The sequence below is a fragment of the Ctenopharyngodon idella genome, chromosome 11, assembly GCF_019924925.1.
Source record: "Ctenopharyngodon idella isolate HZGC_01 chromosome 11, HZGC01, whole genome shotgun sequence".
NCBI classification, from domain to species: Eukaryota; Metazoa; Chordata; class Actinopteri; order Cypriniformes; family Xenocyprididae; genus Ctenopharyngodon; species Ctenopharyngodon idella.
Window position 1 is genome coordinate 13,072,791 of NC_067230.1, and position 27,186 is coordinate 13,099,976.

General features: G+C 37.1%; 2 protein-coding genes across 5 annotated transcripts in view; one reads left to right on the plus strand and one right to left on the minus strand.

Moving 5' to 3' along the window:
• The first annotated feature begins 5,048 nt into the window (after positions 1–5,048).
• Positions 5,049–12,297, plus strand: lhfpl5a (LHFPL tetraspan subfamily member 5a). Its single transcript, XM_051911633.1, has 3 exons — positions 5,049–5,836; positions 9,394–9,633; positions 10,091–12,297. Exons 1-3 carry the CDS (start codon positions 5,425–5,427, stop codon positions 10,099–10,101), a joined length of 663 nt encoding a protein of 220 aa, XP_051767593.1. The 5' UTR covers positions 5,049–5,424; the 3' UTR covers positions 10,102–12,297.
• A 137-nt stretch (positions 12,298–12,434) lies between these two features.
• Positions 12,435–27,186, minus strand: part of srpk1b (SRSF protein kinase 1b) — a 48,597-nt gene continuing 33,845 nt past the window's right edge. For 3 of the 4 annotated variants that reach the window (XM_051911628.1, XM_051911627.1, XM_051911625.1), the window contains 7 exons: positions 26,824–27,040; positions 23,591–23,998; positions 21,813–21,913; positions 21,472–21,579; positions 18,960–19,029; positions 14,049–14,141; positions 12,435–13,827 (listed from right to left, as the gene is read on the minus strand). In XM_051911628.1, coding sequence (XP_051767588.1) covers positions 13,643–13,827; positions 14,049–14,141; positions 18,960–19,029; positions 21,472–21,579; positions 21,813–21,913; positions 23,591–23,998; positions 26,824–27,040 — 1,182 coding nt within the window. In that variant the 3' untranslated portion in view covers positions 12,435–13,642. The remainder of the gene's footprint in view (positions 13,828–14,048; positions 14,142–18,959; positions 19,030–21,471; positions 21,580–21,812; positions 21,914–23,590; positions 23,999–26,823; positions 27,041–27,186) is intronic. The other variant, XM_051911626.1, reaches the window with a different exon arrangement.

The window sequence follows — 27,186 nt, forward strand, 5'->3', positions numbered from 1 at the left end:
TGACCAGTGGATGACATGAAATCGCCTGACTGGATGTACTGTAGGTCTCTGATGTTACAGCGTAAATGTGCGCTGAAAACGTTCATACAAATATGGCCACATTTATGCAGCAAAAATGCGAAACGCAGGGCAAATGTAATGGAGGAAAACACAAAGTTGAACTTCTTTTAACCTGAGCACATAGAAAAACAATGCTGTTTTATAAAAACTTTTAAAACACATCTCCAGAGCATGCGGTTTTTGCTCTGCGTCTTGAGTTTTCAACCACAAAAACGTGTTCTGTGAGACTGGCCCCTGTGAGTGTTAAATACAGTTAAGTTCACACACTGTTCATTTATTAAAGGTAGGGTAGGCAATGTTTTTCAGAAACACTTTTCGTTATACTGGTTGAAACTCTCTTTACATCCTGATAGCAATCAATAAAAGAATTAAAAAAAAAAAAAAAAAATTACACTATATCTTCTGTGGAAGTCTCAGAACCAAAAAACGTTCGTCCAATCAAAGCATTCGGTCCGGATGCAAAGATAGGATGTCTTACCTGCCTGTCAACATATCTATTTCTATACCTCCACGCACCTGCTCACGCAGACATCACACATCATCAGCGCGTTCCATGAGGAGTTGTAGACAGACAGTCCCTCAAAATCGGGTCTCTATCAACTATCAGTGATTATACTAAGTACATACTAAAAATATTAATTTAAAAATGCGTATAGCTTACTATATAGTGCATAATAAAAAAAACTGAATGTAATTTCTATCTATATATCTATCACACAAACTGTTAATTAATTAATAATATTAAAGGGTTAGTTCACCCAAAAATGAAAATAATGTCATTTATTACTCACCCTCATGTCGTTCTACACCCGTAAGACCTTCGTTCATCTTCGGAACACAAATTAAGATATTTTGATTAAATCCGATGGCTCAGCGAGGCCTGCGTTGACAGCAATGGTACTTAGTCTCTCAAAATCCATAAAGGTACTAAAAACATATTTAAAACAGTTCATTTGAGTTCGGTGGTTATACCTTAATATTATTAAGCGACGAGAATACTTTTTGTGCCCCCCCCCCCCCCCCCCCCCCCCCCCCCAAAAAAAAAACAAAATTACGACTTTTCAACAATGGGCCGATTTCAAAACACTGCTTCGGAGCTTTACGAATCGAATCAGTGATTCGGATCTCCTATCAAACAGCTAAACTGCTGAAATCACGTGACTTTGGCGCTCTGAGTCACTGATTCGATTCGCAAAGCTCCGAAGCAGTGTTTTGAAATCGCCCATCACTGTATTGTTGAAAAGGTTCAGAGCTGCTGCTGTCAGTTTTGTGGTCAAAATGGTGTATAAACTCAACAAAAACGCAAAGCTGTCCGCTGACAAATGAACTGACGAGCCAGTGTTAATTCACTGTCGCGAGGTAATATTGGCGGCCATCGCGTGAACTGAAAAAATTTTCGTCAGGTATTTGTTCATACTGTAGTGGTTAGAATACTGTAGGTAAGCTGCTGTCTGAACAGTAAGTGTGAAATGTTTTGAATGTTCTAAATACTGGTATTAAATAGTTGTCAACCCCAAACACTGACTGTAGATATGTAGCCTATGTGGGTGGTGCTTGCTTACCCATCTAAAACTTGCCATTACAATGCTATAATGTTCTGGGTGGTTGCTAGGGCGTTGCTTACTGGCCCAAGTTAAAAAGGCCTCTTTCAATGTAAGTGTATCATCACATTTCTTCTCCACACATGTTTTGAGGTTTCATTGTCTGTAGAACAAATGATGTGAGTGAAGTTACCAGTCAAAGTTCAGTATTTAGTGTTTGAGGTTTGTTAAACCTTAGACAAACACATATTTGTGACTTTGGCTTAATATTTACAATACTAGGAAATCAGGAATTTTAAAGCATTGCAAACTGGCCAAACAATCTACGATTGAGCTATCTTTTAAGATAAAGTGATAAAAATTGACAAAAACAGTGGATCGTGGGTCTGTCAGATTAATTTACCCATAAACATTATTAAGGAAATCTTTGTTGAATAGCAGGGGGGATGTGTGGTTCCAAAATGTCCCAGAGGAAAATCACATTACCATTATCAAGGCTGCAAAGCATTGTTAATATATCAGTCACTTCACATTAGGAAGCTTTCTGTACTAATGGTCTTGTGTTTTTCTCTGTAATTCATCAATGCTTTCACTGGTGTGACACTCAGCAACAAAATAAAATAAAATAAGCAATGTTTCTCTGCCTTACAAAATGCTATCAAGGGCAGCAGATGGCACGTTCCGTCCGTCACTTGACATGCGTCTGGCGGCTATTCATGACAAAGCCAGTGGGACGGTTGAATTGGGCAGATGAGCACTTCATTGATTTCCCCATTTAACCCCAAGGGGCCACTGTATTGTGCTTTTGTCCCAGCACCTTTGATTCATATATTTTAATCATGAATTATTGTGCAATTATGCACCGGAGGGACAGGTGAAGGGGATGGTGACATTATTCCCTCTTAAATGTCACTGCTATTTGTCCCTTTCTGTCACTTTTTAAAAATGGTACCAGGGCCAATTGTTAAAACTGACAGGGTGATTATGTAGTAGTTTGCACATATAATTTCTCTGACAGCAGGGCTAATCTGATATTGCCACACAATATCTGTATATGTTAAACTGGAACATTTATAAAATTCTGTCTGAACTCTGAACACAGGACTTGACTGTAATAGAATAAATTGCCCAGTTATTAAATCAGTGATTAAACTAAATATGAGATATGAGATGCCCACTCTAGCTAAAAGCCCTCGTGGTCCTCTGAGTGTCTAGCAAGGCTTCTGTTTTCACAATGTCACAGCGCCTCCTGCTGGGTAAAGTGTGATATTGCTGACTGTCACAGCTGTATTAGTTATATAGAAAACAGGAATTGTCTGCTTGTGGTTGATCCGGCATCCAGTTTACAATAATATGCTGAAACAATGTAATATTTTGGTCTGTCTGTCTGTCTGTCTGTCTGTCTATCTATCTATCTATCTATCTATCTATCTGTCTGTCTGTCTGTCTGTCTGTCTTGTCTGTCTATCTATCTGTCTGTTTATCTGTCTGTCTCTGTCTGTCTGTCTTGTCTATCTGTCTGCCTATCTATCTGTATGTCTATCTGTCTGTCTGTCTGTCTGTCTATCTATCTGTCTGTATTAATTCAAGATTCAAATAGCTTTATTGGCATGGTAAAAGAAATCTTTACATTGCCAAAGCATTAATAACACTGTACAATAAAAATAAATAAATATATGTAATAATGATGAAGAAAAGAAAATAAGAGAAAAAAAAAATAAAAAAAATTGCAATAAAAATGTTCAATCTTATAATATTTATAGAAGTGTCTCTAGGCATATAGTGAGTGTGTTGGTAGTTCTGTCCCGCTGGAGGCTCTTTCGTCGTGACAGGACCTCACATACCTGGCGGCCAGGTTTGAGCTTGCTGGGCTTTCTCCTAGCAGGTATGGGAGTTTGTCCATATTTGGTTTCTGTTGGAAGTCTTTGTGGTGAGTTGTGAAATGGGGATAGAAAGTGTCCCTAATTTGTGCATATTTAGGGCAGGATGTCAGAAAGTGTAGTTCTGTTTCCACTTCATTCTCTGTGCAGTGGGGACACAGCCGGTCTTCCTTTGGTAGCCAGGTCTGTCTGTGTCTGCCTGTCTCTATGGTGAGATTGTGTTCACTGAGTCTGTACATGCTCAGGACTTTTCTCAGTTTAGGGTCGCTCACTGTACTCAGGTATCCTGCCAATTCATATTCTCTATTTAGGGCCAAATAGCATTCCAGTTTACTTTGTAGGGCTGTTGCGTCTGTCCAATGTTTTAGGTATTTTTCTTTTTGTGTTTTGATTATTTGGTTTGGTCTGGCTAAGTTTTTATTTTCAGTCAGAAATGTTTTGGTTTGTGTAGTCAGCTCTAAGACCAATTGGCCGAGAGCGTTTCTTCCTGGTGTCAGCTCTTGGTAGTTCAGGGCTTTGTGATGGAGGGTCTGTTTATCACTATTTTTTAGGTGGGTATGGAATTTAATGGCCCTTTTTTGAATTGTGATTATAAGTGGGTAAAATCCTAATTCTGCTCTGCAGACGTTATTTGGGGTTTTGCGCTGTACTCGTAGCAAAACTTTGCATAGTTCGGTCTGCAAAGTCTCTATTGGGTGTTTGTCCCATTTAGTGAACTCTTGGTTTGTGAGTGGGCCCCAGACTTCACACCCGTATAGCGTGATGGGTTCTATTACTGATTTGATTATTTTTATCCGGATTCTGACTGGGATGTCAATTTTGATATTTCTCTTAATAGCGTAAAAAGCTCTCCGTGCCTTGTCTCTCAGGTCGTTCACAGCTTTGTTAAAATTCCCTGTGTTGCTAATATTTATGCCAAGGTAAGTGTAGTTCTGCGTGTGCTCAAGGAGCATGTTGTCTAATTTAAAACTATGATGTTGGTCTTGTCGGCTGGGTCTTTTTCGGAAAATCATTATTTTTGTCTTTTTGGGGTTAACTGACAGGGCCCATGACTGACAGAAGCTGTGCAGGAGGTCTAGATGCTGCTGTAGACCCTCTTTAGTGGGAGACAGCAGCACCAGATCATCAGCAAACAGGAGGCATTTGACTTCAGTATCTAGTAGAGTAAGACCAGGTGCTGCAGACTGATCCAGAGCCCTCGCTAACTCGTTTATGTATATATTGAACAGTGCAGGACTTAAGCTGTATTGTCTGTCTATCTATCTGTCTATCTGTCTCTGTCTGTCTGTCTGTGTGTCTGTCTATCTATCTATCTGTCTGACGGTCTATCTATCTGTCTGTCTATCTATCTGTCTTGTCTATCTGTCTGTCTATCTATCTGTCTGTCGATGGTTCTTGGAAGTTAGACAGTGTCTGTCTGTCTGTCTGTCTGTCTGTCTAGATCATCAGCGCAGTGAATGACAGAGAGCTGTTGTATGCACAGACGGTCAGTCAGCTCTCCAGGTTTGAGACACAGCCAGAGTGTAACTGTACACCTCCATTAATTAATAATCTCATGATCTCACAGCGCCACACAGAGTTTGTCTGAATGAAGAGAGCACTCTCCTCTGCTTCCAAACGTTCTCATCAGTCGGATCTAATGGACACAGTTGAGGGATACATCTGACCACTGTTGGCCTGCAGATGAAGACTCAGGTTACAGTAATTCTGGGTTATTTTATCTAATGTATCTCTCAGGGCCCAGAGCTGTAGAGTTCCTTCAGAATGGAGATGTTCATCATCATTTTGGTTTTTTAATTTTTATTTCAAGAAGTGGATTGATTCGAGGAAGACTTTTGGAAGACTAACAAACAAGACTTGAAGTTGACCGCGTTTCTCACATCCCTTCTGTCTGAACATTCAGTTAACACGCACCTTCGGGTGGACCATCATCTCCAGCAAACATGACTAAAATGTTATCTGCCCAGGAGGCTGCCAAGATCTACCACACAAATTATGTAAGAAACTCGAGAGCTGTTGGCGTTCTCTGGACCATCTTCACCATCTGCTTCGCCATCATCTGTGTGGTTGTCTTCATTCAGCCTTATTGGATTGGAGACAGTGTTGACACCCCTCAGTCAGGATACTTTGGGCTTTTTCACTACTGCATCGGGAACCCCATCACAGGAGAGCTGGTGTGTAAGGGAAGTGCCCTCGACTTTGGATCCATCCCTTCAGGTGCCTTCAAAACCGCCATGTTCTTCGTTGGGATCTCTCTGCTGCTGATCGTGGGGACTATTGTTTGCTTTAGTTTGTTCTTCTTCTGCAACTCAGGCAGCGTGTACAAGATCTGCGCATGGATGCAGCTGGCAGCTTGTGAGTAGAACCATTTTCCTGAATTTGAGTTTTTTAATGACATAAACATGAATAATAATATACTGTAATAAAATAAATCATTAATATTAAACCATCAATGTATATTATATTATATTATATTATATTATATTATATACAGTGGCCCCAAAAATCAATAATGTGTTAATAACATATTAAAGTTATTATAAAGTATGGTTACATTTTATTTTAAGGTTACATAGTTTCATTGTACTTACTTAAATAAGTACTGAGTAATATTAGTTAACTACATGTACTTACTATAGAGTTACGGTAAGGGTTAGGGTTTGGTTTAGGGTTAGTTATTTGTAATTATGCATAATTTACTGTTATTACCAGTAAGTACATGTAGTAATATGCAATTACGTCACCTAAAGTACTGACTGACTCTTCAAATGCTTCAGAAGTTCAGATACATTCTTGAGGCGTATAGAAATAAACAGCTTTATGTCAGTCCTGAAAAGCATGAGGTTACTCAGGACTTCAGCACCCTGGAGAGTTCCACATCTTAATGACTGGGTACGCTGCTTTACAGTGTATAAATGGAATATATTTGTGCTGTGTTGCGAAATATAATGCTTTAAGTCTTGTCCTATCTAATGAAGTTATCAGCGAGGACACAGATAACCCTTCCCTCACACCATATTACATAACAGTGCATTTGCAATGCATACTCATTAAAAGAAAATGAGTGTGAAAGTGAGTGAGAGAGAGAGAGAGAGTGTGTGTAAAGCAATATCCACAGCAGCACCAGCTGCCCTGCAGAGAGTGTATTGTCATATGAATAATAAATGATGACTTAAGTGTGGCTCAAGTTGCCAGGCAACAGTCCCAATGCAAAGTATTTCTGGTAGCAAAGAGTATTTTTGACAACGATAAAAGGGAAGCCAAGGTCTCTCTGTCTGTCACGCTTTGGCTCCAGTGAATATTTCTCAGGGTAGGTTTATTTTTTAATATAGACTCAAACATTAAAATTACTGAACATTTTTAGACCATTTTCTAAAGACAGATTAAATAGATTTAATAATAATTATCAAATTATTTGGAGTTTGGGGGAATCTGCTGTGTTTTTGTTTCTTTGTTTGTTTGCACTGTTTGGGAAGAATACCTTTTTAAAATATCTAAAGTGAAAACATCTGCATTTTATTGAGCATTATAAAACGGTTAGTTCCGGTCCTTAATTCTGATTGGTCAATAGCTATGTTTTATTCACCCAATAGTTCTGTGTATCACTACACAACACCTTTAGCAAACACTCTTAGCAACGTAAACTGTTTATTCTCAATTGATATTGTTCATTGAAGCTTACTGTGTTATGTAGAAGAGTATTGTGAGAAAGAGATCGAGTGAGTGAGTTTATTACCTGCATTCAGATTTAGCATTTTCCTTCAGGTCAGTCCTATGTTCATAATAAAAAATCTGTTTAAATGTCCAATGTATTATCTTGTCCTTTTAACAGTTAAGGGGTTTTCCCATGACTGACAGCGCTAGTCAAAGCATTTGTCAGTTGCATCTTGTTCCGTGTTCACAACAATTCAGTCTTTTCAATGTAAAAGTCTTCGCTACTGACTGACACACTCATAAAGACGCTCTTTGCTGCCATCTAATGGCGTAATAATGTAACTTCTGTTGCTGTTCACGGTCAGGGACTATTTTTTCCGGCGGAAGGAAGGCTTTTGGTGAAAGTTTACTTCATGAAAGTTGCATTGATACATATTTTTGACTTTAATATTTGTATTGTGTGGTAACCGTTTTATAAAAGCAATAAGGTACAAGAGACTGTGCTGTATCGTGAATAAGTCACTCCGTTTCGCGTCATGCCTAACAAGGCCCTTCAGCCATGACTTATTTGCGATACAGCACAGCCTCTCGTACCTTATTGCTTACATATCACAAAAGCAAACATACTGTTGTTTTCTGAATATGACGGCTATGATTCAGCTTTTATAGCTCAATAAACTCTCCCGATTTGTGAATGGCAGTGAAGCGATGTAACTGACGCTGGTCACATGATACGGTCAACATGGCGAATGTAGTACGTCCGGATTCCATTTAAACTACACACATTCATACCATATAGAACATACTTTTTTAGTGGTCATGAAGCAATTACTTATTCAATATAAGTACCTACTCAAGACAGTATGAGATTTCAGACACAGCCCCGTGTGGAACACGCAAACACGGACAAGCCGAGTGATACAAACAGGAAAAAGTGCTAAACGCCACTCAGCCAAACAAATTCGAGGACAGGAACATATGGCCTATTATATTTAAAGGGGACATACTATGCAAAATTCACTTTCACATGGTGTTGAGCATAAATGTGTGTCTGCAGTGTGTGTACACAACCACCCTGAAATGGTAAAAATCCACCCACTCCTCTTTTTTAATCCCCATAAATCATAAGCAGTGTTTTAGAATAAGCCATTTGCAGATTGCAACTTTTGTGCATCATAAATGCTTAGGCCCCGCCCACAACTGCTGACAGACTCTGCCCTATTAGCATAGGCCCCGCCCTGAGTGAGCTGTACACAGTCCGCCATGTTTTTCTCCTCGACAGAGCATTAAACAGCAGCATTCAAGTAAGAAATGTATTCTTATTAAAGCTACTAAAGTTATTCAATCAAGAGCAGTGAGTGATCTTCTGTTTTTCTTTTGTTTTTTATTGATTCATATTAACCGCATATATAGCAGTAGGTACTGTATATTACGCTGCCTTCACTTTAATACACAGATCTAATATACACATGCGGTTTCTTTCCCTGCTGTTATACGTTCACAGACATAATCGACTGTGTTTATGTGAACTTTGTATGTTTTTGAAATAACCTTGTGTGTATTTGACAGTTTAAGCACAATAAGATATGAAAGAGAACTTAGTTTAATAATTACGGGACGCGCCGTCTCACAGGCAGCTTTCTGTGCTCATGCTTCGGATGTGTGCGCTCAGAAAACCATATATCAGAAGTTTAGACTGAGATAGCTTTAAAACGCATTCAGATAATAAACTTTCATGATGAATAAGAACTGCAATGTCACATGAGCGTGACCACGATAGAGATTATAATCAAAACCAAACAGATGTTTTGTTAGTTTTTGGCAGATTATCTGAGGCACGAGCTGTACAGGCTCCGCCCTCTTCTGGAAAGTGGGGCAGCAGCTCATTTGCATTTAAAGATACATGCACAAAAACAGCATGTTTTTCCTTCCATTCAAAAATGGGCATTTACAACATAGTATAATAAATGATCTGTGGGGTATTTTGAGTTGAAACTTCACAGACACATTCTGGACACCAGAGACTTATATTACATCTTGCAAAAAGGGGCATAATAGGTGCACTTTAAAGTGTTAATTCACCCAAAAATGAAAATTCTGTCATCATTTACTCACCCTCATGTCTTTCTAAGACTTCGGAATACAAATGAAGATATTTTAAGAGATTTATTTAAACAGTACAACAATTCTAAAGTGCAAAAGTTAAATATAAAAAAACTTTTAATCTTTATCTGACTGGGTATCTTTTCCATCTTCAGCAACTTGCATGGTCATAGGTTGTATGATCTATCCAGACGGCTGGGACTCGGAGGAGGTGAAGAGGATGTGCGGTCAGCGGACGGATAAATATACGCTGGGAAACTGCACGGTGCGCTGGGCGTATATCCTGGCCATCATCAGCATCATGGACTCCCTCATATTATCCTTCCTAGCCTTCGTACTGGGCAACCGGCAAGACAAACTGCTGCCAGAGGACTTCCAGGTGGAGGAGAAGAAAGGTATGCTACGAATCCAAAAGACTTGTACATGTTACCGTATGATTGACTGTAGAAATGAGCAGCGGAGGTTAAGAATAGCATCGGTGGGTGGGAGTAAATAATGACAATTTTCTTTTGTTTGGTGAACTAGTCCTTTAAATAACATAAGAGATGGGCAGAGGGTCTTTTCTTAGTTTTTATAGTTCTCCGATCTAACTAAAGCAGGTATCTTATGTTGCTTCTTTTTGAAAGAAAATGCTCACTTATAATTCCTTACATTTTATATACATTTATTATATAATTCAAAGAGTGCAGCGCTAGTAAAATGAAGTTTATGATCCCCGGCGGATTTGCGTGCGCCTTTCATTAGCTCGCTTATTCACTTGAACAGCAAATGTCATTCCTGTTCTCATATTCCTCATATAATAAGGTGAAAATTGTTGTTAAACGAATGTAACTTTTTTTTCTCTCTCTTTAGAGGAAGCATGAAGACTTCTGCTCATCATCAAGCTCAATGGACCCTGTGGGTTTATGCGGATACAGACCACTTTCTGTCCATCTCTGAAATATGAAGGACAATAATCCTTTTAATTTTACATTTGTGTCTGTAGAAGTTAATTACCACCTTTGAGGTTATATAAATATATAAACTGTATAAATATGTTTTATATTTTGAGATTAAGGCCAAATTGAGCTATTTTGTTAGGAGTGTGTGTTTTAAAAAAATACTTTTGAGTTTAGTAAAAATTAAATCAGTAAACCAGAAAGAACAGAGCTGATTTCTATTTATGTCATCACGCTGAATAGCCACGCCCACAGTGAATCTCATTGGTCTAAAATCCTGCTCCACCCTGTGGGTCTTTCATTCATAGAAGTGACTCAAATATTTTGATTTTGTTCACCTAAAAGATTCAGATTCATTTGCATGTGAATGCTGGAGATCAAACGGTTTAGCATAATGTGATTAATTTACAACAAAACAAAATAAAACAATGGCTTTTTTTTTTTTTTGTCTTGCATTACGTAGTAAAATTGGACAAATTGGACAAACAAAATTCTTTTTTGCAAATTGGAATGCGTGCAAAGGATTGTGGGTGATTGGTGGACGCGAAAGATACACTTGATGCATCCTGATTGATGCAAAACGAATGCCAAATGAAGGCTACCTTCAAAGGATCCTTTAAACTGAGACACCCTTTGAAGGAGCATGATGTCAGCTGAGATATATACACCTTATTCAAACACCCCATGATGCTTTGCATTAATTATGGGTGTAACTTCCGTTAAAGGGTTAGTTCACCCAAAAAATGAAAATACTGTCATTAATTACTCGCCCTTACACACCCGTAAGACCTTCGTTCATCTTCAGAACACAAATTAAGATATTTTTGATCAAATCCGATGGCTCAGTGAGGCCTCCATTGACAGCAAGTCAATTAACACTTTCAATGCCCAGAAAGCTACTAAAGACACATTTAAAACGGTTCATGTAACTACTGTGGTTCAACCTTACTTGACAGGAATACTTTTTGTGCGCCAAAAAAACAAAATAACGATTTTATTTAACAATATCTAGTGATGGCCGATTTCAAAACACTGCTTCACGAAGCTTCGAAGCTTTATGAATCTTTTGTTTCGAATCAGTGGTTCGGAGCGCGTATCAAACTGAACCCAATAATAATTTTTTTTTAAACTGGGTACAATGAGATGACATAATTCTACTCACCCTTGAACCATCAAACATTAAAAGGACATTTAAAAGTGTAAAAGTATCAACAAGGTACTTTCAACAGACCATGAATAACCCCAAAATCTTTCCACAGCAATAATGGATGGGTTAAATATTCTTGTTATAACGTCACGTTAAAATGCCAAGCATTACGTTATTCTCATGGTGTTTGAACACGAAGGAAAATTAACAGATCATTCAGTCAAACTGACGGATAAGCTTTATTTGTAGGGCAACCTTATGATCTGAAATGATTTGTTTCAGTCTTTTTGAATGGAAGTTCGCCAAACGGAAGTGCCACCCATAATTCAAAACACAGTAGGCTCGTCAGGAATAAGGTGGAAAGCCTTACTAGGATGCAGCTGAGAAGAGTGAATCACTGAATCACTCACTCAACCAATTAGCTTAAAAAGTCAGTAGTTCATGATTGAATCAAGTCTTTTAGTCTTTAATTGAAATTTTCATGTCTACTAAGAGACTCCAAGAAATGTTAAACATCATAACATGTTTTCCCCCAAAATAACAACAAAACAGGTCTATCTTTGTTCACTTATGCCGCTCTGAATCTCCTTCAGACACAAAACACTTCTGTGAACGTTCAATGTCCATCCAACGAAATGTGTCTTCACAGGAATGCTATTTGCTTTGTTCTTGTAAATGGCAATAATAATAATAAAAAGCTATGCTTTTAATCATTCTCTGAAGACATGAAAGCGCTTTACAATGTGCACTTGATTCATTCAGAAATGAAATTCACGACATGAATCAAAACTTAAATCAAAAAAAGTTAATCAGGTAACACTTTACATTAAGGTCTCATTTGTTCACATTAATTAATGCATTAACAAAATAACAATCAGCAATATATTTGTACAGCATTTATTAACCTTTGTTAATATTAGTTAATAATCATTTGTTTACAGTGGATTTTGATAATGTATTAGTAAATGTTGAGATTAACAACTAAGAATAATAAATGCTCTAGAAGTATTGTTCATTGTTAGTTCATGTTAACTAACTAAAGTTAACAGATGAAACCTTATTGTAAAATGTTACCGGTTATCAAAACTACAAATGCTACGAAGTCCCAAAAGCCATTTTCAAAAACTTTATTTGAAGTTACTACAGAAACAATTTTAGTTCAGTGCTGAACAAGCAAAAGCAGAGAGACATTCATGAAAAAGGAGAGCGCAAAGAAGCAGATGATGTTTGTGATACTGTAAAAGGTCAAAGAAAACTGGCAAAGGCCTTTCAAAGTTAAACTAGGACTGTTCACTTCATCCAGAGACAAAAACTACTATTGCTTGAAGCAACACCATGGAGGGAAAAAAAAAAAAGCATAAAAAGATGCACAGATCATTGCAGATTCATTTCAAGGCATCTCTGAATCAGTGATTCTTAAACATTTTCCTTAAGCCATTCATTCATAACAAAACTGTACACAAATAATGGGACTTAAGACTGTACAACACTGATCGTGTGACGAACCAACTCTTTGGTATGATTATGTACAAAATTTGAAATGTTCTCACTGATTTTAGATTTTATAACTGAAATAACCTTGATCCCAAAACTCCTCCCTGGCATTCACATATTAAACGTCATTATTACTGTTATACAAGTTATTTTAACCAGGAAAGTTAGAATTTCTCCACTTTGATTTTTCCTTTTGCCCTTTGTGATAAAAATACATGGGTGTGTTTCTCCTGCACTGTATAGTAGCTCACATTCAATTTGAAGACACTCAGAACTTCAATAATGTCCATTCACGTTCCCTTCATTCAGACATTCATATAAAACCCTTTGTGAAGATATGGAAAACAGTTTGAAGGAAGTTGTAATTAGCAATCGTTTCTTAATACAGTGAAGAAACACTACAATCAGCTACTGAGTCCGATTTATTCCAAACATTCTTGCTTTTAAGAAAATGGACACTGTAAGTTGACAAAGTCCAACCTCTTGAGAAGATAAATCAATCCTGACGCGTTTGAAACCATCCTGTGATATGACGGAAACTGATAGAAAAGTGATTGTTAGATAAATCAGCAAGAGCACAAACCACTGAAATGACGGTACACTCAAATTATACCCATTACGTAAAAAAGCAACGACGACTTGAAAACTGGATTCAGATTAGATCTGCTTGACTGGACCTTCTCATCCTTGCAGCTAATATCTGCCATGACACCAGGAATGGCTCTTAAGACAGCGTCTGTCAGTGGTGAGCATTCATGAGTTCAAAGAAGTGTGTGTGTGAGAGTGTGTGTGTGTGTGTGTGTGTGGTTTGGAGGTTTTTGGCCACTAGGAGGCGATCCAGGAGTGACGGAGGCACTCGGCAGCCGTGGCTCTTTTCTCTGGGATGAGGTCCAACATCGGGAGGAGGAAGTCTGAGAAATTCAGAGCTTCCTCTCGGGACCACTCGTACTTTTCGACCAGCACGTCCTGCAAACCCCACGGTTTCAGCTTAGTAATGTGCCTCAAGTCACCTAGCACACAAACAAATACATGGACACATCCAGTCAAAAGTTGAACTGGTTTCAAAATGACATTTACGCACACTCAAAAAAATGTATGGCCATACCAGTGCTGACATTCCTCATCCATCAATCTATGACATTCACACAAAGCTACTGAACACTGAGAGCAAGTTTATCAAGTAAGTGAAACACACATTACTCATGGATCAAGTGTCCATTGATAGATGTACCTTTCTTGGTGAAAAATTCCTTGGAATATTTGCCATTCATGACGAGTTTACGAGGAATCTTCCCCAGCAGCTCGATAATCAACGCAATGTGATCTGGTTACAAAAGAAACAGAGAAAAGATTGCGATAAAATCTCTGCCATTTACAGCAAGTATTAGAACTATTAAAAACTCTTGACTTCTTGGAAAAAAAACAAACAAACTGTCATCTATGATCCCACCAATTTGTGTCTGTCCTAGTGAATTTTAGTGAATATGTTTTTTGAGACCATACATTGCCAAGTCCTAATGTACCCGTGTATTAAAGAAGGGTCATTTACAGTTGCCATTTAAAAAAAAATACGATTATTATGCACCAATTCGCAGTGGCTACCTCATTACTGCTTTATAACAATGTAATAATCATTTTCAGACAATTTTTTAAAACATTTTCTTAAAATTATTTCATATATTTGGCCTAGGTCTTATTATTAGGGATGTGTTATTAAAATTCTGGTTGATATAATAAACCGATAATTATTTATTATTAAAACTTATTATGTTATAGCTGATAACTGCTAGATGAAATCTATTAAATGTCTATACTATTTTGTCTAAATAAAATACTAAAAAACAAAATCAACCATACATTTAGGCATCACAACATTATAATGTACAGTATGAAAAATAGATATTCGTTTTGATATTTGTTAAAGATTTATTGCATTTAACAGTGATTTATTGAATAAAGTTATTAAATTATTAGTGTTTTTAAAGATTTACTGGTAACACTTAAGTGTAGGGAACACGTATTCACTATTAACTACAACTTTTGCCTCGATTAAATCTTAATTTACTGCTTTTTAATAGTTAGTAAGGTAGTTTTTGTAACATTTAAGTTTAGGTATTGGGTAGGATTAAGGGATGTAGAATATGTTCATGCAGAATAAGGCATTAATATGTGCTTTATAAGTACTAATAAACAACCAACATACTAGTAATATACAAGCAACTAGTTAAAAGTGAGAATTGAACCGTAAACTAAAGTGTTACCCATTTACTTTAAGAGAGTGTGAGATGTCAAATGTAACAAATGTAAAAATGAAAATAAGCATGCACAATAAATATCCAATATTAAAGAGGGCATATTGTTCCCTTTTACAAAGTCTTGATTTTGATTTTTAGAGTTTACTAGAACAGGTTTTCATGCTTGATTTTTCAAAAAACACATTATTTTCCCTGTATTCTCCATTGTTCCAGATCCTCTCTTCCCAGTCTGTCAGTAACGCTCTGAGGTGTGTTTCCCGTACAACGTCATAACTCGCTGTTGAACTAATATAATACAATGCATCTTTGAACAAATCAACTAGCTAGTCACGACTGTTTCCCAAAACCATATTGTCGCAAATCTGTCGTTCAGCCACGCTGGTTAATGATGTCATGCAGGTGGTGGAGTAATAACTTCTTTAAATGAATCCGTTTGAGATCAAATTAATGCTAGATTTTTTACTATAAATTATGGACATGGCATCTGAGGACTAATTTCTCGTTTTGCTTTATTTCCAGATTCATTCTTAAAGGGTTAGTTCACCCAAAAATGAAAATAATGTCATTAATTACTCACCCTCATGGCGTTTCACACCCGCAAGACCTTCGTTAATCTTCGGAACACAAATTAAGAAATTTTTGATGAAATCCGATGGCTCAGTGAGGCCTCCATAGCCAGCAATGACATTTCCTCTCTCAAGATCCATTAATGTACTAAAAACATATTTAAATCAGTTCATGTGAGTACAGTGGTTCAATATTAATATTATAAAGCGACGAGAATATTTCTGGTGTGCCAAAAAAACCAAAATAACGACTTATATAGTGATGGCCGATTTCAAAACACTGCGTCAGGAAGCTTCGGAGCGTTATGAATCAGCATGTCGAATCATGATTCGGAGCGCCAAAGTCACATGATTTCAGCAGTTTAGCCATTTGATAGGAGATCCGAGTCACTGATTCGAGTCGTAAAGCTCCAAAGCAGTGTTTTGAAATCGGCCCATCACTATATTGTTGAAAAGTCGTTGTTTTTTTTTGGCACACCAAAAATATTCTCGTTGCTTTATAATATTAATATTGAACCACTGTACTCACATGAACTGATTTAAATATGTTTTTAGTACATTCATGGATCTTGAGAGAGGAAATGTCATTGCTGGCTATGGAGTCCTCACTGAGCCATCGGATTTCAACAAAAATATCTTAATTTGTGTTCCGAAGATCAACGAAGGTGCTACGGGTGTGGAACGCCATGAGGGTGAGTAATTTTCATTTTTGGGTGAACTAAGCCTTTAAGTACCAGAGCATGTACGCACAAGCGCACTCTTCAAAAACAAATCTCACGACAAACTAAAATATGTTTTATTTGTATATATTCAAAATAAAAGATAAACATTGTACTTAATGTCAGCTTGCTTATTTTGCTCAAGATAATTTATTAAGTCCATGTCATAAAAAAAAGAAACTATTCTTCTAACCATGACACGAAAGCTGTCGTTCCATCCACACAATTTTTAAGATGCAGTTTGCGTTTGAACTATGGTTTCAGGAAACGACGGAACTTGCAATGTTAGTTGGTTAACAACGTTTTTGGAAAACGCACCCATTTAGTTCTTGTCTCTATGAAGCTCCTTCTCCTTCTAATTTAGGCATCCAGAGCATCCAGACTGATACACATCACATTTCAAATCACCTCTAAATGTGAATTGAATCAGATTTGAAAAATCAGATTTCATGTCATTTTGCCTTTGTTGTTGTTTTTTTTTTTGCTGTCCAGACTCAAACGCATCTGTATAAAATCTGGATATGCAAAAAAAAAAAAAAAAACAGATTTTTGCTGACTGTGAACAGCTTAGAGGCCACAACCTCTCCAGCAACTCAACTGCCCAGTGTCACCTCCGTAATGACAGCTCACATATTACACTGCGGCCGAGAAATGGATGCATTGGGTGTCATTATGAACTTGCAATGGCTCTCGTTCAAGTGCTAATTAATAGGCATAGTGTGATTTGTTCTCCAGTTGTGACTGTTTGCTCATGTGTTGAGCAAACAGTCTTTTTGATTCACTGCAGGTCTGGAGAAGTTGTGTGGGTGGAATCCCAACCCTGGGTTCATACGGTCATGAAAAACCTGGAAAAGTCACAGATTTTTAAAATAGCAATTTCCAGGCCTGAAAAAATAAACCCAGAAAAGTCATGGAAACACAAATATCTGTATAACAGAATATATGCTTAATCGGCATGAATTTCGGCGGAGGTATTGTGCATAGTTTTACTCATTCCCGCAGGTTTTGCACTTATAATGCGGGAAATTCCCACTCAACATTGCATGTAGGGTTAGATGCCCTCTGAATCTGTGATAATCCACACAGAATATCAGATCAAATCAGTAATTGAAAACAGAGCGCGTGATTCAGCAGCACCACATCTCTCTCCCTCACGCTCTCTCTCTCTTGTTATGACACGCAAATGACTTCACATCAGCACATTGACAAACGAGCTTCACGCTGCGATACAAGACTTTAGGTCACATTTCAGGACAGTTGATGGTATTGTCACTTGCCCAATCTGTGTTTCATCGTCACAAAAGCTTATCATTTGCACGTCTTTTTAATTTAAACATTCAAGCGATTCAGTATTTGCATGCTCTCAGAGACGGTTTTCTGTGCACTCTGATTCGATTCGTAAAGCTCCGAAGCAGTGTTTTGAAATCGGCCCATCACTATATTGTTGAAAAGTCGTTATTTTGTTTTTTTTGGTACACAAAATGTATTCTCGTCGCGTTATAATATTAAGGTAGAACCACCGAACTCAAATGAACTGTTTTAAATATGTTTTTAGTACCTTTATGGATCTTGAGAGTGGAAATGTCATTGCTTTGAATGCAGGCCTCACTGAGCCATCGGAATCAAAATATCTTAATTTGTGTTCTGAAGATGAACGAAGGTCTTACGGGTGTAGAACGACATGAGGGTGAGTAATAAATGACATTATTTTCATTTTTGGGTGAACTAACCCTTTAACTGTATTATGTGTCATAAATATAAAAACTTCATATTTTGAATTTTTACTTCAGTTTGTGTGTGCTGCACTCATTTGTTTCGATTTCTCCTCGAGAGGCTGCGCGAGCCTCAACAGCAAAACCTTGTTACCGTCAGTACATTATAATACATACATTATATATTATTATCCACTATCAATCACCACTTACACTAAAATGAAATAAAATCAGAATCATTCTCGCATTTTGGTGAATTCTCTTGCTCCTTCAAAAAAAATCCACTTGTCCCAGAAAAGCGTTAGTGACGAGCACTGTATTGTATTTATTTGTGCTGCTGCTTGCAATTTCTTTGTTCTTATTATCCTGAATGTTTACTGACTGTAAATTCAATTCAGAATTTGAAATCAAGAAATCAAGCTTCCTCGTGTTGTGTGTGTATACTAATGCGCAAAAATTGACCCAATGTAAAAACACAAATACAGTGAGCAAACATTTAGGTTTTAGGTGAGATAATTGTAATAAACAAAACAAAATTTTTTTTTTTTTTTAAATTACATTTTCCAAAACGAAATTCAGGCCCTGGTTTAATTGATAATATTGATTAAACAACTTATAATACTTATAATTCGGGCATTCAATCGCATGACGTCATGAGTCGCAGCTTCTATTTAAAACAAATAGCAAGCAATCGACTATTAACAGCATTAATAGTCATTGATTTTAGTTAAGATATGCTATGATAAATTTGAACATGGATTTTTATTCTTATTTTGCATGTATACATAGACATTCATGGAACATTAGGTCATAAATATTGCCCCAAAAGTCATGGAAATATATTGGTAAAAATGTGTATGAACCTTGCCAACCTGTGGAAGAATAATTACCTTCATCTCTGGAATATTCTTCTCCGGAGTGAGGCTCAAACAGGTAATCCCCTGTCGCCAGCTCAAATGCCTAGGGAGAGACACACTTTGAGAAGACGAATGTATGTGTGCACAGACACAGCGATCCTAGTATCCAATTCTCTAGGTGCTAGGCTGCTATCTGAAAGGCCAAACCAACCTTTTCACCCCTGTCCAACCTGAAGCCACCATAACGTGACAAGAGTGCAGCATGCAAGACTCTTTTGTTATGCAGCGGGCCTGAAACACTCATACAGACGGAGTTTAACCTCTCTCTGTGGGTCTGGCCTTACTGTTTAAAAAAAGGTGCCAAGACTGTGCATTGCAGAGCGGGACACAGGCCAAGTGACCAGTATCAGCAGCACTCAATGAAACACTCTGAGAGCAGAAGTCAATGAAAGAGAGTCCTGTGACTTCAGCCTGACAAGATATTAGCTCTGATCCAAAACCTACTGAGCTGCCTGCCTAGACAGTATTTTAATGCATAAGACAGCATCATACAGTATATGTTTCTGGCAAAAACTGATCTAAAAAAGATAAGACGTCTTCTTTTAGCCAAATTCTAAAGTAACATTGAATACATCCCCCTCGATGAACAAAAATCTGATATTGTTGACAAGACAATGAAAATGTCAATTTATTTCATTGATAACAATTCAATGTAAATAAAATCAGACTATTTCACCAAAAATTTGTGCGTGCAATGTATCTTGTTATTAGAGAATCATGACATTAGCTTAGCGACATGCTAATGTAAACTCTTTGAGTATCAGGTCATTACATTAGCAACATGTGAACAAACCTCTATTGGAATCAAATTTGAGCAGAGTCATTACCTTAGCAAAACGCTAATGCAAAACTCTACTGGAATCAAATCTGAGTATCGGGTCATTACTTAAGCAACATGCTAACTGGAAATTACTGGTATCAATTTTAAGCATAAAATCATCTTAAAATGTTAAAGCAAATCTCAAATTTTGGAATAAAATTTGATTATCGAGTCATTACTTTAGCAACATGCTAATGCAAACTCTACTGGAATCAAACTTGAGTATCGGGTCATTACTTAAACAACATGTTAGCGCAAATCTCTTGAAATTACACTGAAGTATCAAGTCATTACCTTAGCAACATGCTAATATAAAACTACTGGAACCAAATTTGAGGAGTCATTACCTTAGCAACATGCTAACTGGAAATTATTGGTATCAATTTTAAGTATGAAATCATCTTAAAATGTTACAGCAAATCTCAAATTTTGGAATAAAATTTGAGTATTGAGTCATTACATTAGCGTAGAGCAACATGCTAATGCAAAACTCTACTGGAAACAAACTTGAGTATCAGGTCATTACTTAAGCAACATGCTAGTGCAAATCTCTATTAGAATCACACTAATGTATCGAGTCATTACCTTAGCGACATGCAAAACTACTGGAACTAAATTTGAGAAGTCATTACCTTAGCAACATGCTAACTCAAAATTGTTGTATCAGTTTTAAGTGTGAAATCATCTTAAAATGTTAAAGGAAATCTCACATTTTTTGAATTTTGGAATAAAATTTGAGCATAGTCTCATTACTTTAGCAACATGCTAATGCAAAATTCTACTGGGATCACACTGAAGTATCGAGTCATTACCTTAGCAACATGCTAATATAAAACTACTGGAAGCAAATTTGAGGAGTCATTACCTTAGCAACTAACTAATGCAAAATAATTGGAAGAAAACTTGTGTCAAGTCATTACCTCAGCAACCTGCTAACTCAAAAATTATTGGTATCAATTTTAAGCATGAAATCATCTTAAAATGTTAAAGCAAATCTCACATTTTTTGAATTTTGGAATAAAATTTGAGCATAGTCTCATTACTTTAGCAACATGCTAATGCAAAATTCTACTGGGATCAAACTTGAGTATTGCATCATTACTTAAGCAACATGCTAACGCAAATCTCTACTGGAATCACACTGAAGTATCGAGTCATTACCTTAGCAACATGCTAATATAAAACTACTGGAACCAAATTTGAGGAGTCATTACCTTAGCAACATGTTAATTCGAAATTATTGTTATCAATTTTAAGTATGAAATCATTTTAAAATGTTAGAGCAAATCTCAAATTTTGGAATAAAATTTGAGTATCGGGTCATTACTTAAGCAACATGTTAGCGCAAATCTCTTGGAATCACACTGAAGTATCGAGTCATTACCTTAGCGACATGCTAACAACAAACTCTATTAGAATGAATTCTAAGTCAAGTCTCCATGTGGAAAGCTATTTGTGTCCTGCAAAGTTGCTGCCTGTATAGAGTGCATTATTTGGATGCTGCTTTAGAAGGCAGTTCACAGCAAGGCAGCTCAGTAGGTTTTGCAAGAGAGACTCGAAACCTTGATGTTTTGGAATGGCACACTTCACCAGTGGAGTTTTATTACATATATCAAAATCAAAAAAAAGTTATTCTTATCATCAAAAAAGTCTTTAAAAACGCACCATGCATGCTGTGCTCCAGATGTCAGCTGGGGTGCCGTATCCTGATCCAATCAACACCTCCAGAGAACGATACTGCCGCGTTTGAATATCATCTGTGAAGTGCTTATGCTGATGATGACAAACAAGAGTTACGATGAACCAACCGCTGACACAGAGATGAGACATGAATACCCATGAAGATATCAGCATCTCAATCAGTCAATCCAGTGAATGTATCCGTTTACCAGACTAAATGTAAATGATGACAAAATCTTCATTTTTGGGTGGACTATCCCTTTAACTCTCTGATTGAGCTGTTTTTTTTTTTTTTGCTATACATGCAAAGAAAACTCCAGACTCACCACCCAGCAGGCGTTGCCCAGGTCAGCTATTTTCACCTGGATCTTATCAGCGTTTAACGGCTCCAGGGGGTTGAGCAGCAGGTTTCCCGCAGCAATCTTAGCTGCAGTACAACAGAAGCATGAGGAAGACGGTTAACAATAACAAACACAATCTGGATTGGCTCTTGTGAGATTCAGTGTGTTTGCTGATTTATAAAGCCCTGTAGGATTTTGAGTCTAATACAGTGGCTCTCTATTAATCAATAATGCCATGAAAAATGAGAGCATCAGAATAAAGACACTAGAGCACCGCTAACAGGTGAACACCTGCGGTTACACACTCACAGATTAGATAGATAGATAGATAGATAGATAGATAGACAAGACAGAAAGACAGACAGAAAGACAGACAGATGATACATAGATAGATAGATAAGACAGAGACTGACAAATGATAGATAGACAGACAGATGATAGATAGATAGATAGATAGATAGATAGATAGATAGATAGATAGATAGATAGATAAGACAGAGACTGACAAATGATAGACAGACGGACAAGACAGACAGATCATAGATAGATACATAGATAGATAGATAAGACAGAGACTGACAAATGATAGATAGACAGACAGATGATAGATAGATAGATAGATAGATAGATAGATAGATAGATAGATAGATAGATAGATAGATAGATAGATAAGACAGAGACTGACAAATGATAGACAGACAGACAAGACAAGACAAGACAAGACAAGACAAGACAGACAGACAGACAGACAGACAGACAGACAGACAGACAGACAGACAGACAGACAGACAAGACAGACAAGACAGAAAGACTGGCAGATGATAGATAGATAGATAGATAGACAGACAGACAGACAGACAAGACAGATGATAGATAGACAAGACAAAGACTGACAGATGATAAATAGATAGATAGATACTGACAAATGATAGATAGACAGACAGACAAGATAGATAGATAGATAGATAGATTTCCATTATATATTGTTCAATTTAAAAAGTTGTTCAAAAAAATACTGTCTTAGTCAAGCAAAATGCACATCCTTTTTTTTTGTAGCCTGCTTTTATGTGCATGTACTGTATGCCTGCTCACTGGAGTACTGGAGTTTATCTTGCTGTGACACAATGTTTGGTGAAATGGAACTACTCTCTTGACTATGCTTTTCTAACACTTACAGATAAGAACAAACACTTATGTGGCAGGGGAAAACATCTCAACCTCATTAAACAGAATAAGAAATCTGTCAGAGCAGCTGACACGGCAGCCTTCTTGAAGTGTTTAATAAACTCTTGGACAGCTTGGGTCATGCACTTTTTCTGCTGGGTTTGCTATTTTGCCTCTTTGCCAAAGTAAAGCATTTTTTTCATGCACATATCCAACTAATTGGTCATTTTTATTTTTTAGTTATTTTTATTGAGGTCTAATTAATGATCTGTCCAGACCAATTCATTACCATGTTTGTGAATTTAAAAATAATTTTCTGACTTCCATGACTTGAATTCCATTAGTTCCATATTTATAATCAACTTATTTTATCAAAAGCATGTTGTATGTGAACTGTCCCTCTCCTGGCTAAATACTGCTATCAAACACTGCAAAACCAGGCTGTTTTAGTATGTTAGCAAAACCGGTTCAGCTGACAGTGTTAGAAGACTCTCTAGGAAAACACACAGAGGCGGAGAGAGAGGAGGGAGGGGAGTTAGTAAGGAGCAAACAGAGGATCAAAGGGAGGGGCGTTCCTCCAACGAGGGCTCCGCACTGACCGTCCTTCAGGCTCTCCTCCTCTGTGACCGCCTGCGCGCTGGGGTCCACCTCCATGGTGAGGCCCATCTCCGCTCTGGGGCCCTCAACAGAGCCGGAGCCGTTCAGCTCCGCCGTGGGGCTCTCTTGATCCTGCACCCTAGGGCACTGTGACTCAACCATGCCACAAATCAAAGGTCCATTACCGTCTGTGGCGGCAGGGGATGGAGGACTGGGCTCTTTCTCTTCGGTGCCGTTGCATGCTGGGTAAGGGTTAGTAAGGTCGGATCCCTCGGTGCCGCTGTCATAAGGGTTCACGGGGTTGTCGTCCTTCATCTGCTGCTGGAGATCGAGGCTCTGCTCGTCCTCAAGGCCCGGGCTGTGGCCGTTGACGGCGCCTCTGAGCTGAGACCAACCATCTGAGACACCATCTGGAGTGGATAAAAGTTCAAAAAGTTTTGATTTCAATCTCTGAGTTGAAACTCTGATATATCATGACGCAAGACTCTAAAGCACAGCAACACCAGTCATAATTGATAAAGACAGTAGCTAGAAGCATGTTTTTTTCATAACGACTGGGACGTGGCTACACTCACAGAAGAGCAGCAGAGATTCTGCAACAGTACAGATATTGCACAGATATCTACATTTACTGTGTCAGTTAATAATGATAGAATTAACTGCATTAACAACTGCAGTGTTTGCCTGTGCTTGATGATATCATGCTAAAGTGTTGCTGATGGATGTCAGAGCATTGCTAAGTGGTTGCTAAGGTGCTCTGAGTGCACTGATCTACGGTTGCTAGGCACTGGCTTATTAAAAATATTGTTTTTCTAATTAACAGCAATCTTCATTTGAACAATCTAACACTCTTAAAATCTCAGCCATTGTAATTCAATTCACAAATTTCTCTTATGAACCGGTTCTGTTAGTGAATGCAAATTATTCAGTGCATGAACGAATGACTCTTTTGAGCCACTCATTTGTATATGGTTTTTTTATATATATATATATATATATATATATATATATATATATTTATATTTATATATATTATATTTATATTTATATTAGGGGTGACCCTGAATAGTCGACGATTCGATGCTTCGATAGGAGGAGCCTGATTCGACTACCAATCTCACAGTCGAATCTTCGCAGAGGTGTTATGAAATGAGATATGGGGGTGCTCAATATCTGATTTCACATAGACCTACCGGTTTTCTAACAATAAGTTAATAAACAGCCTATTATGATAATGCTATAAATAAAAATGTAAAAAGAAAGAATCTTTTAATAAATATTTTTAATGTGCATGAATAAATCCAACCACCCCTGTGACATATTTAAGTTTCACTTTATATGATCCGTGACCGACAGGGCATCTTGGCGGCAGGGATTAAATCTTTAACAATGTCTGAGATAAGAAAATCTAAAGTGTAGAATTGGATACACTTTGAAATGGTAAAAGATCCAAAAAAAGTAAGATGCAAGTTGTGCAGCTTATGTCCACTCAACAATCACAAACACTGCAGCACGCTTCTGCCGGCCAGCGTTAACGAGCTGACTAGCGCGCTATATGAAAAGACTCAAACGGACACATGCAGATCGCATGAAAGACTGGATTTTTTTTTCTCGATCAGGTAGGCTACAAGTGATTTCAAAACATTTCAGCCGGTTCTAATTTGATTTCTGGATGCTGTGAATGTTTAGCTAAAAAGACTACCACTCCAGTTTAGCATTTATTGTCTCTGCAGTTAAAAAGACACAGTTGACAATTCTGGCTATGCTTTTGTTATTTTAATGATTTCTTTAATTTTAATTTATTTATTGATCACTCTGGGTTATCTAATTTAACTATTTGTGGCTTGTGTTTTGAATATATGTTCCCCTGCACGTCAGGCATTTTGCACATGACTTGATTATGACTAGACCATTTCATTTTTATTATTTTTTTTATTATTTTTTATTTATTAGAATGGTATATTCTGCTCCAATTCAATTCAGTAAATTAATTTTTTATTGTTTTTCGGTGCATCGATGTTGCGCTGAGTGGGCTAAAGCTTGCTTACACAGGTAATTTAGCCGATTTAATTTGATTTGCCGAGATGTGAAATGCATATCTATCTGCAGTGTGGCCTTTCTGCAGTTATTTTTATATATATATATATATATATATATATATATATATATATATATATATATATATATATATATATATATATATATATATATATATATATATATATATATATATAAGGTTTATTAATCCAAAATGTTTTTATTCATTTTCTTCTATTTCTTTGTGTGGTGTTCTTTACATTGTGGCTGTGAATGTTTATCCATATTGCCTTTCATTTCAGTTTAAAAAAGATAAAACGGCATTGTCAGTTTCGTCTATCACTTGACAGGCAGTTTGTTCGCTTTATTAGAAAGTTGTTTCTCTGTGCTGTGTTTGAAAGAAAATAAAAGTTGTCTGAAGGCGCGGGTATAGGCCTTACTTCATTTTCCGCGTCCCGCTCCGTCTCGTGCACAGTTCAGCGCGAGAGCCTTTCAAAGTAGCCTATACTCCTTTGGCCTTTAGCGCAGAAAGAGTTTGTGCGCACTATCAAGTGGACTTCCGTTTTTCAAGCATATATATATATATATTATATATATAAGGTTTTTGCTATGTTCACTGAATAGCAGTTTAACTGCAGAGTTTGGGTCTTGTTGTTAGTGTTATTATTAACTAAAATGAAAGCTAACACTATTAAAAATCATTTTTGTGAATTGAAATCTTAAATAAATTATAAATATTAGATTTAAAAACTAATTTGAAATTTAGAAATTTAGAAAATGAGAAATGTTTCTTGAAGTACTAACAAAAATGCTACATAAAAAAAAAAGTCAGAACATATCAAAATTACTAAAATCAAAAAAGCTTAAATAAAAGCTTATTCAAAATATGAATAAATACTATAATAGTATATAACTAATACTAAACACTGCCATTTTTAAAATTAATGTCCCGTAATGTACCAAGCTGCAATGTTAATTGCCCTGTATAATTTGCAGCATCAACTTTGAGAGAATCTCTTTAAAGCGTAAGCAAAATACACACAAATGATTCCGAATCAAGTCAAATTCAGAATCAAATGGAGAGCTTGTGAATCAGAATCAAATCAGGAAAAGTGTTCCTGCTCTGTCTGGCCCAAGTCAAGTGATGCCTTGCTCTAATGGTACTAATAATCAAGAGTTTGAGTTCTTCATCACTCACCCAGAGTGGCCTCAGCTGTGATGTCATGCAGTGTGTGACTGCTGGGGACTGATGGGGTGCTGTCGGGCGTCTCCGTTTCATCCTCCTCTTCCTCCTCTCCTCCATCAGGGCCTTTCTCCAGTCCCTCGATCTCCAGAATCCTCTTCTCCAAGAGTTCAGCCTGACGCTTCTGTTTCTTCTTCATCTTTTTCTTCTTGTTCTTGGACATTTTGGCCATCTGAAGGAAGAATCTTTTGATTTTTCTAATCTTCTGAACAATCCAGTGAGACAAACAATGCAAGAAGGGTTTGAGTGTACAAAAGCAGTTTGTATGAATAAAAGATGTGGCACAGTTAAGTTAAATCTGGCGATTTCACAGCCATT

Excerpts from the sequence above, each read along its gene's own strand:
- lhfpl5a (XM_051911633.1), top strand. The coding sequence starts at position 5,425 with ATGACTAAAATGTTATCTGCCCAGGAGGCTGCCAAGATCTACCACACA. Across the intron at positions 5,837-9,393 it reads ATGGATGCAGCTGGCAGCTT|CAACTTGCATGGTCATAGGT; the intron begins GTGAGTAGAACC and ends TTCCATCTTCAG.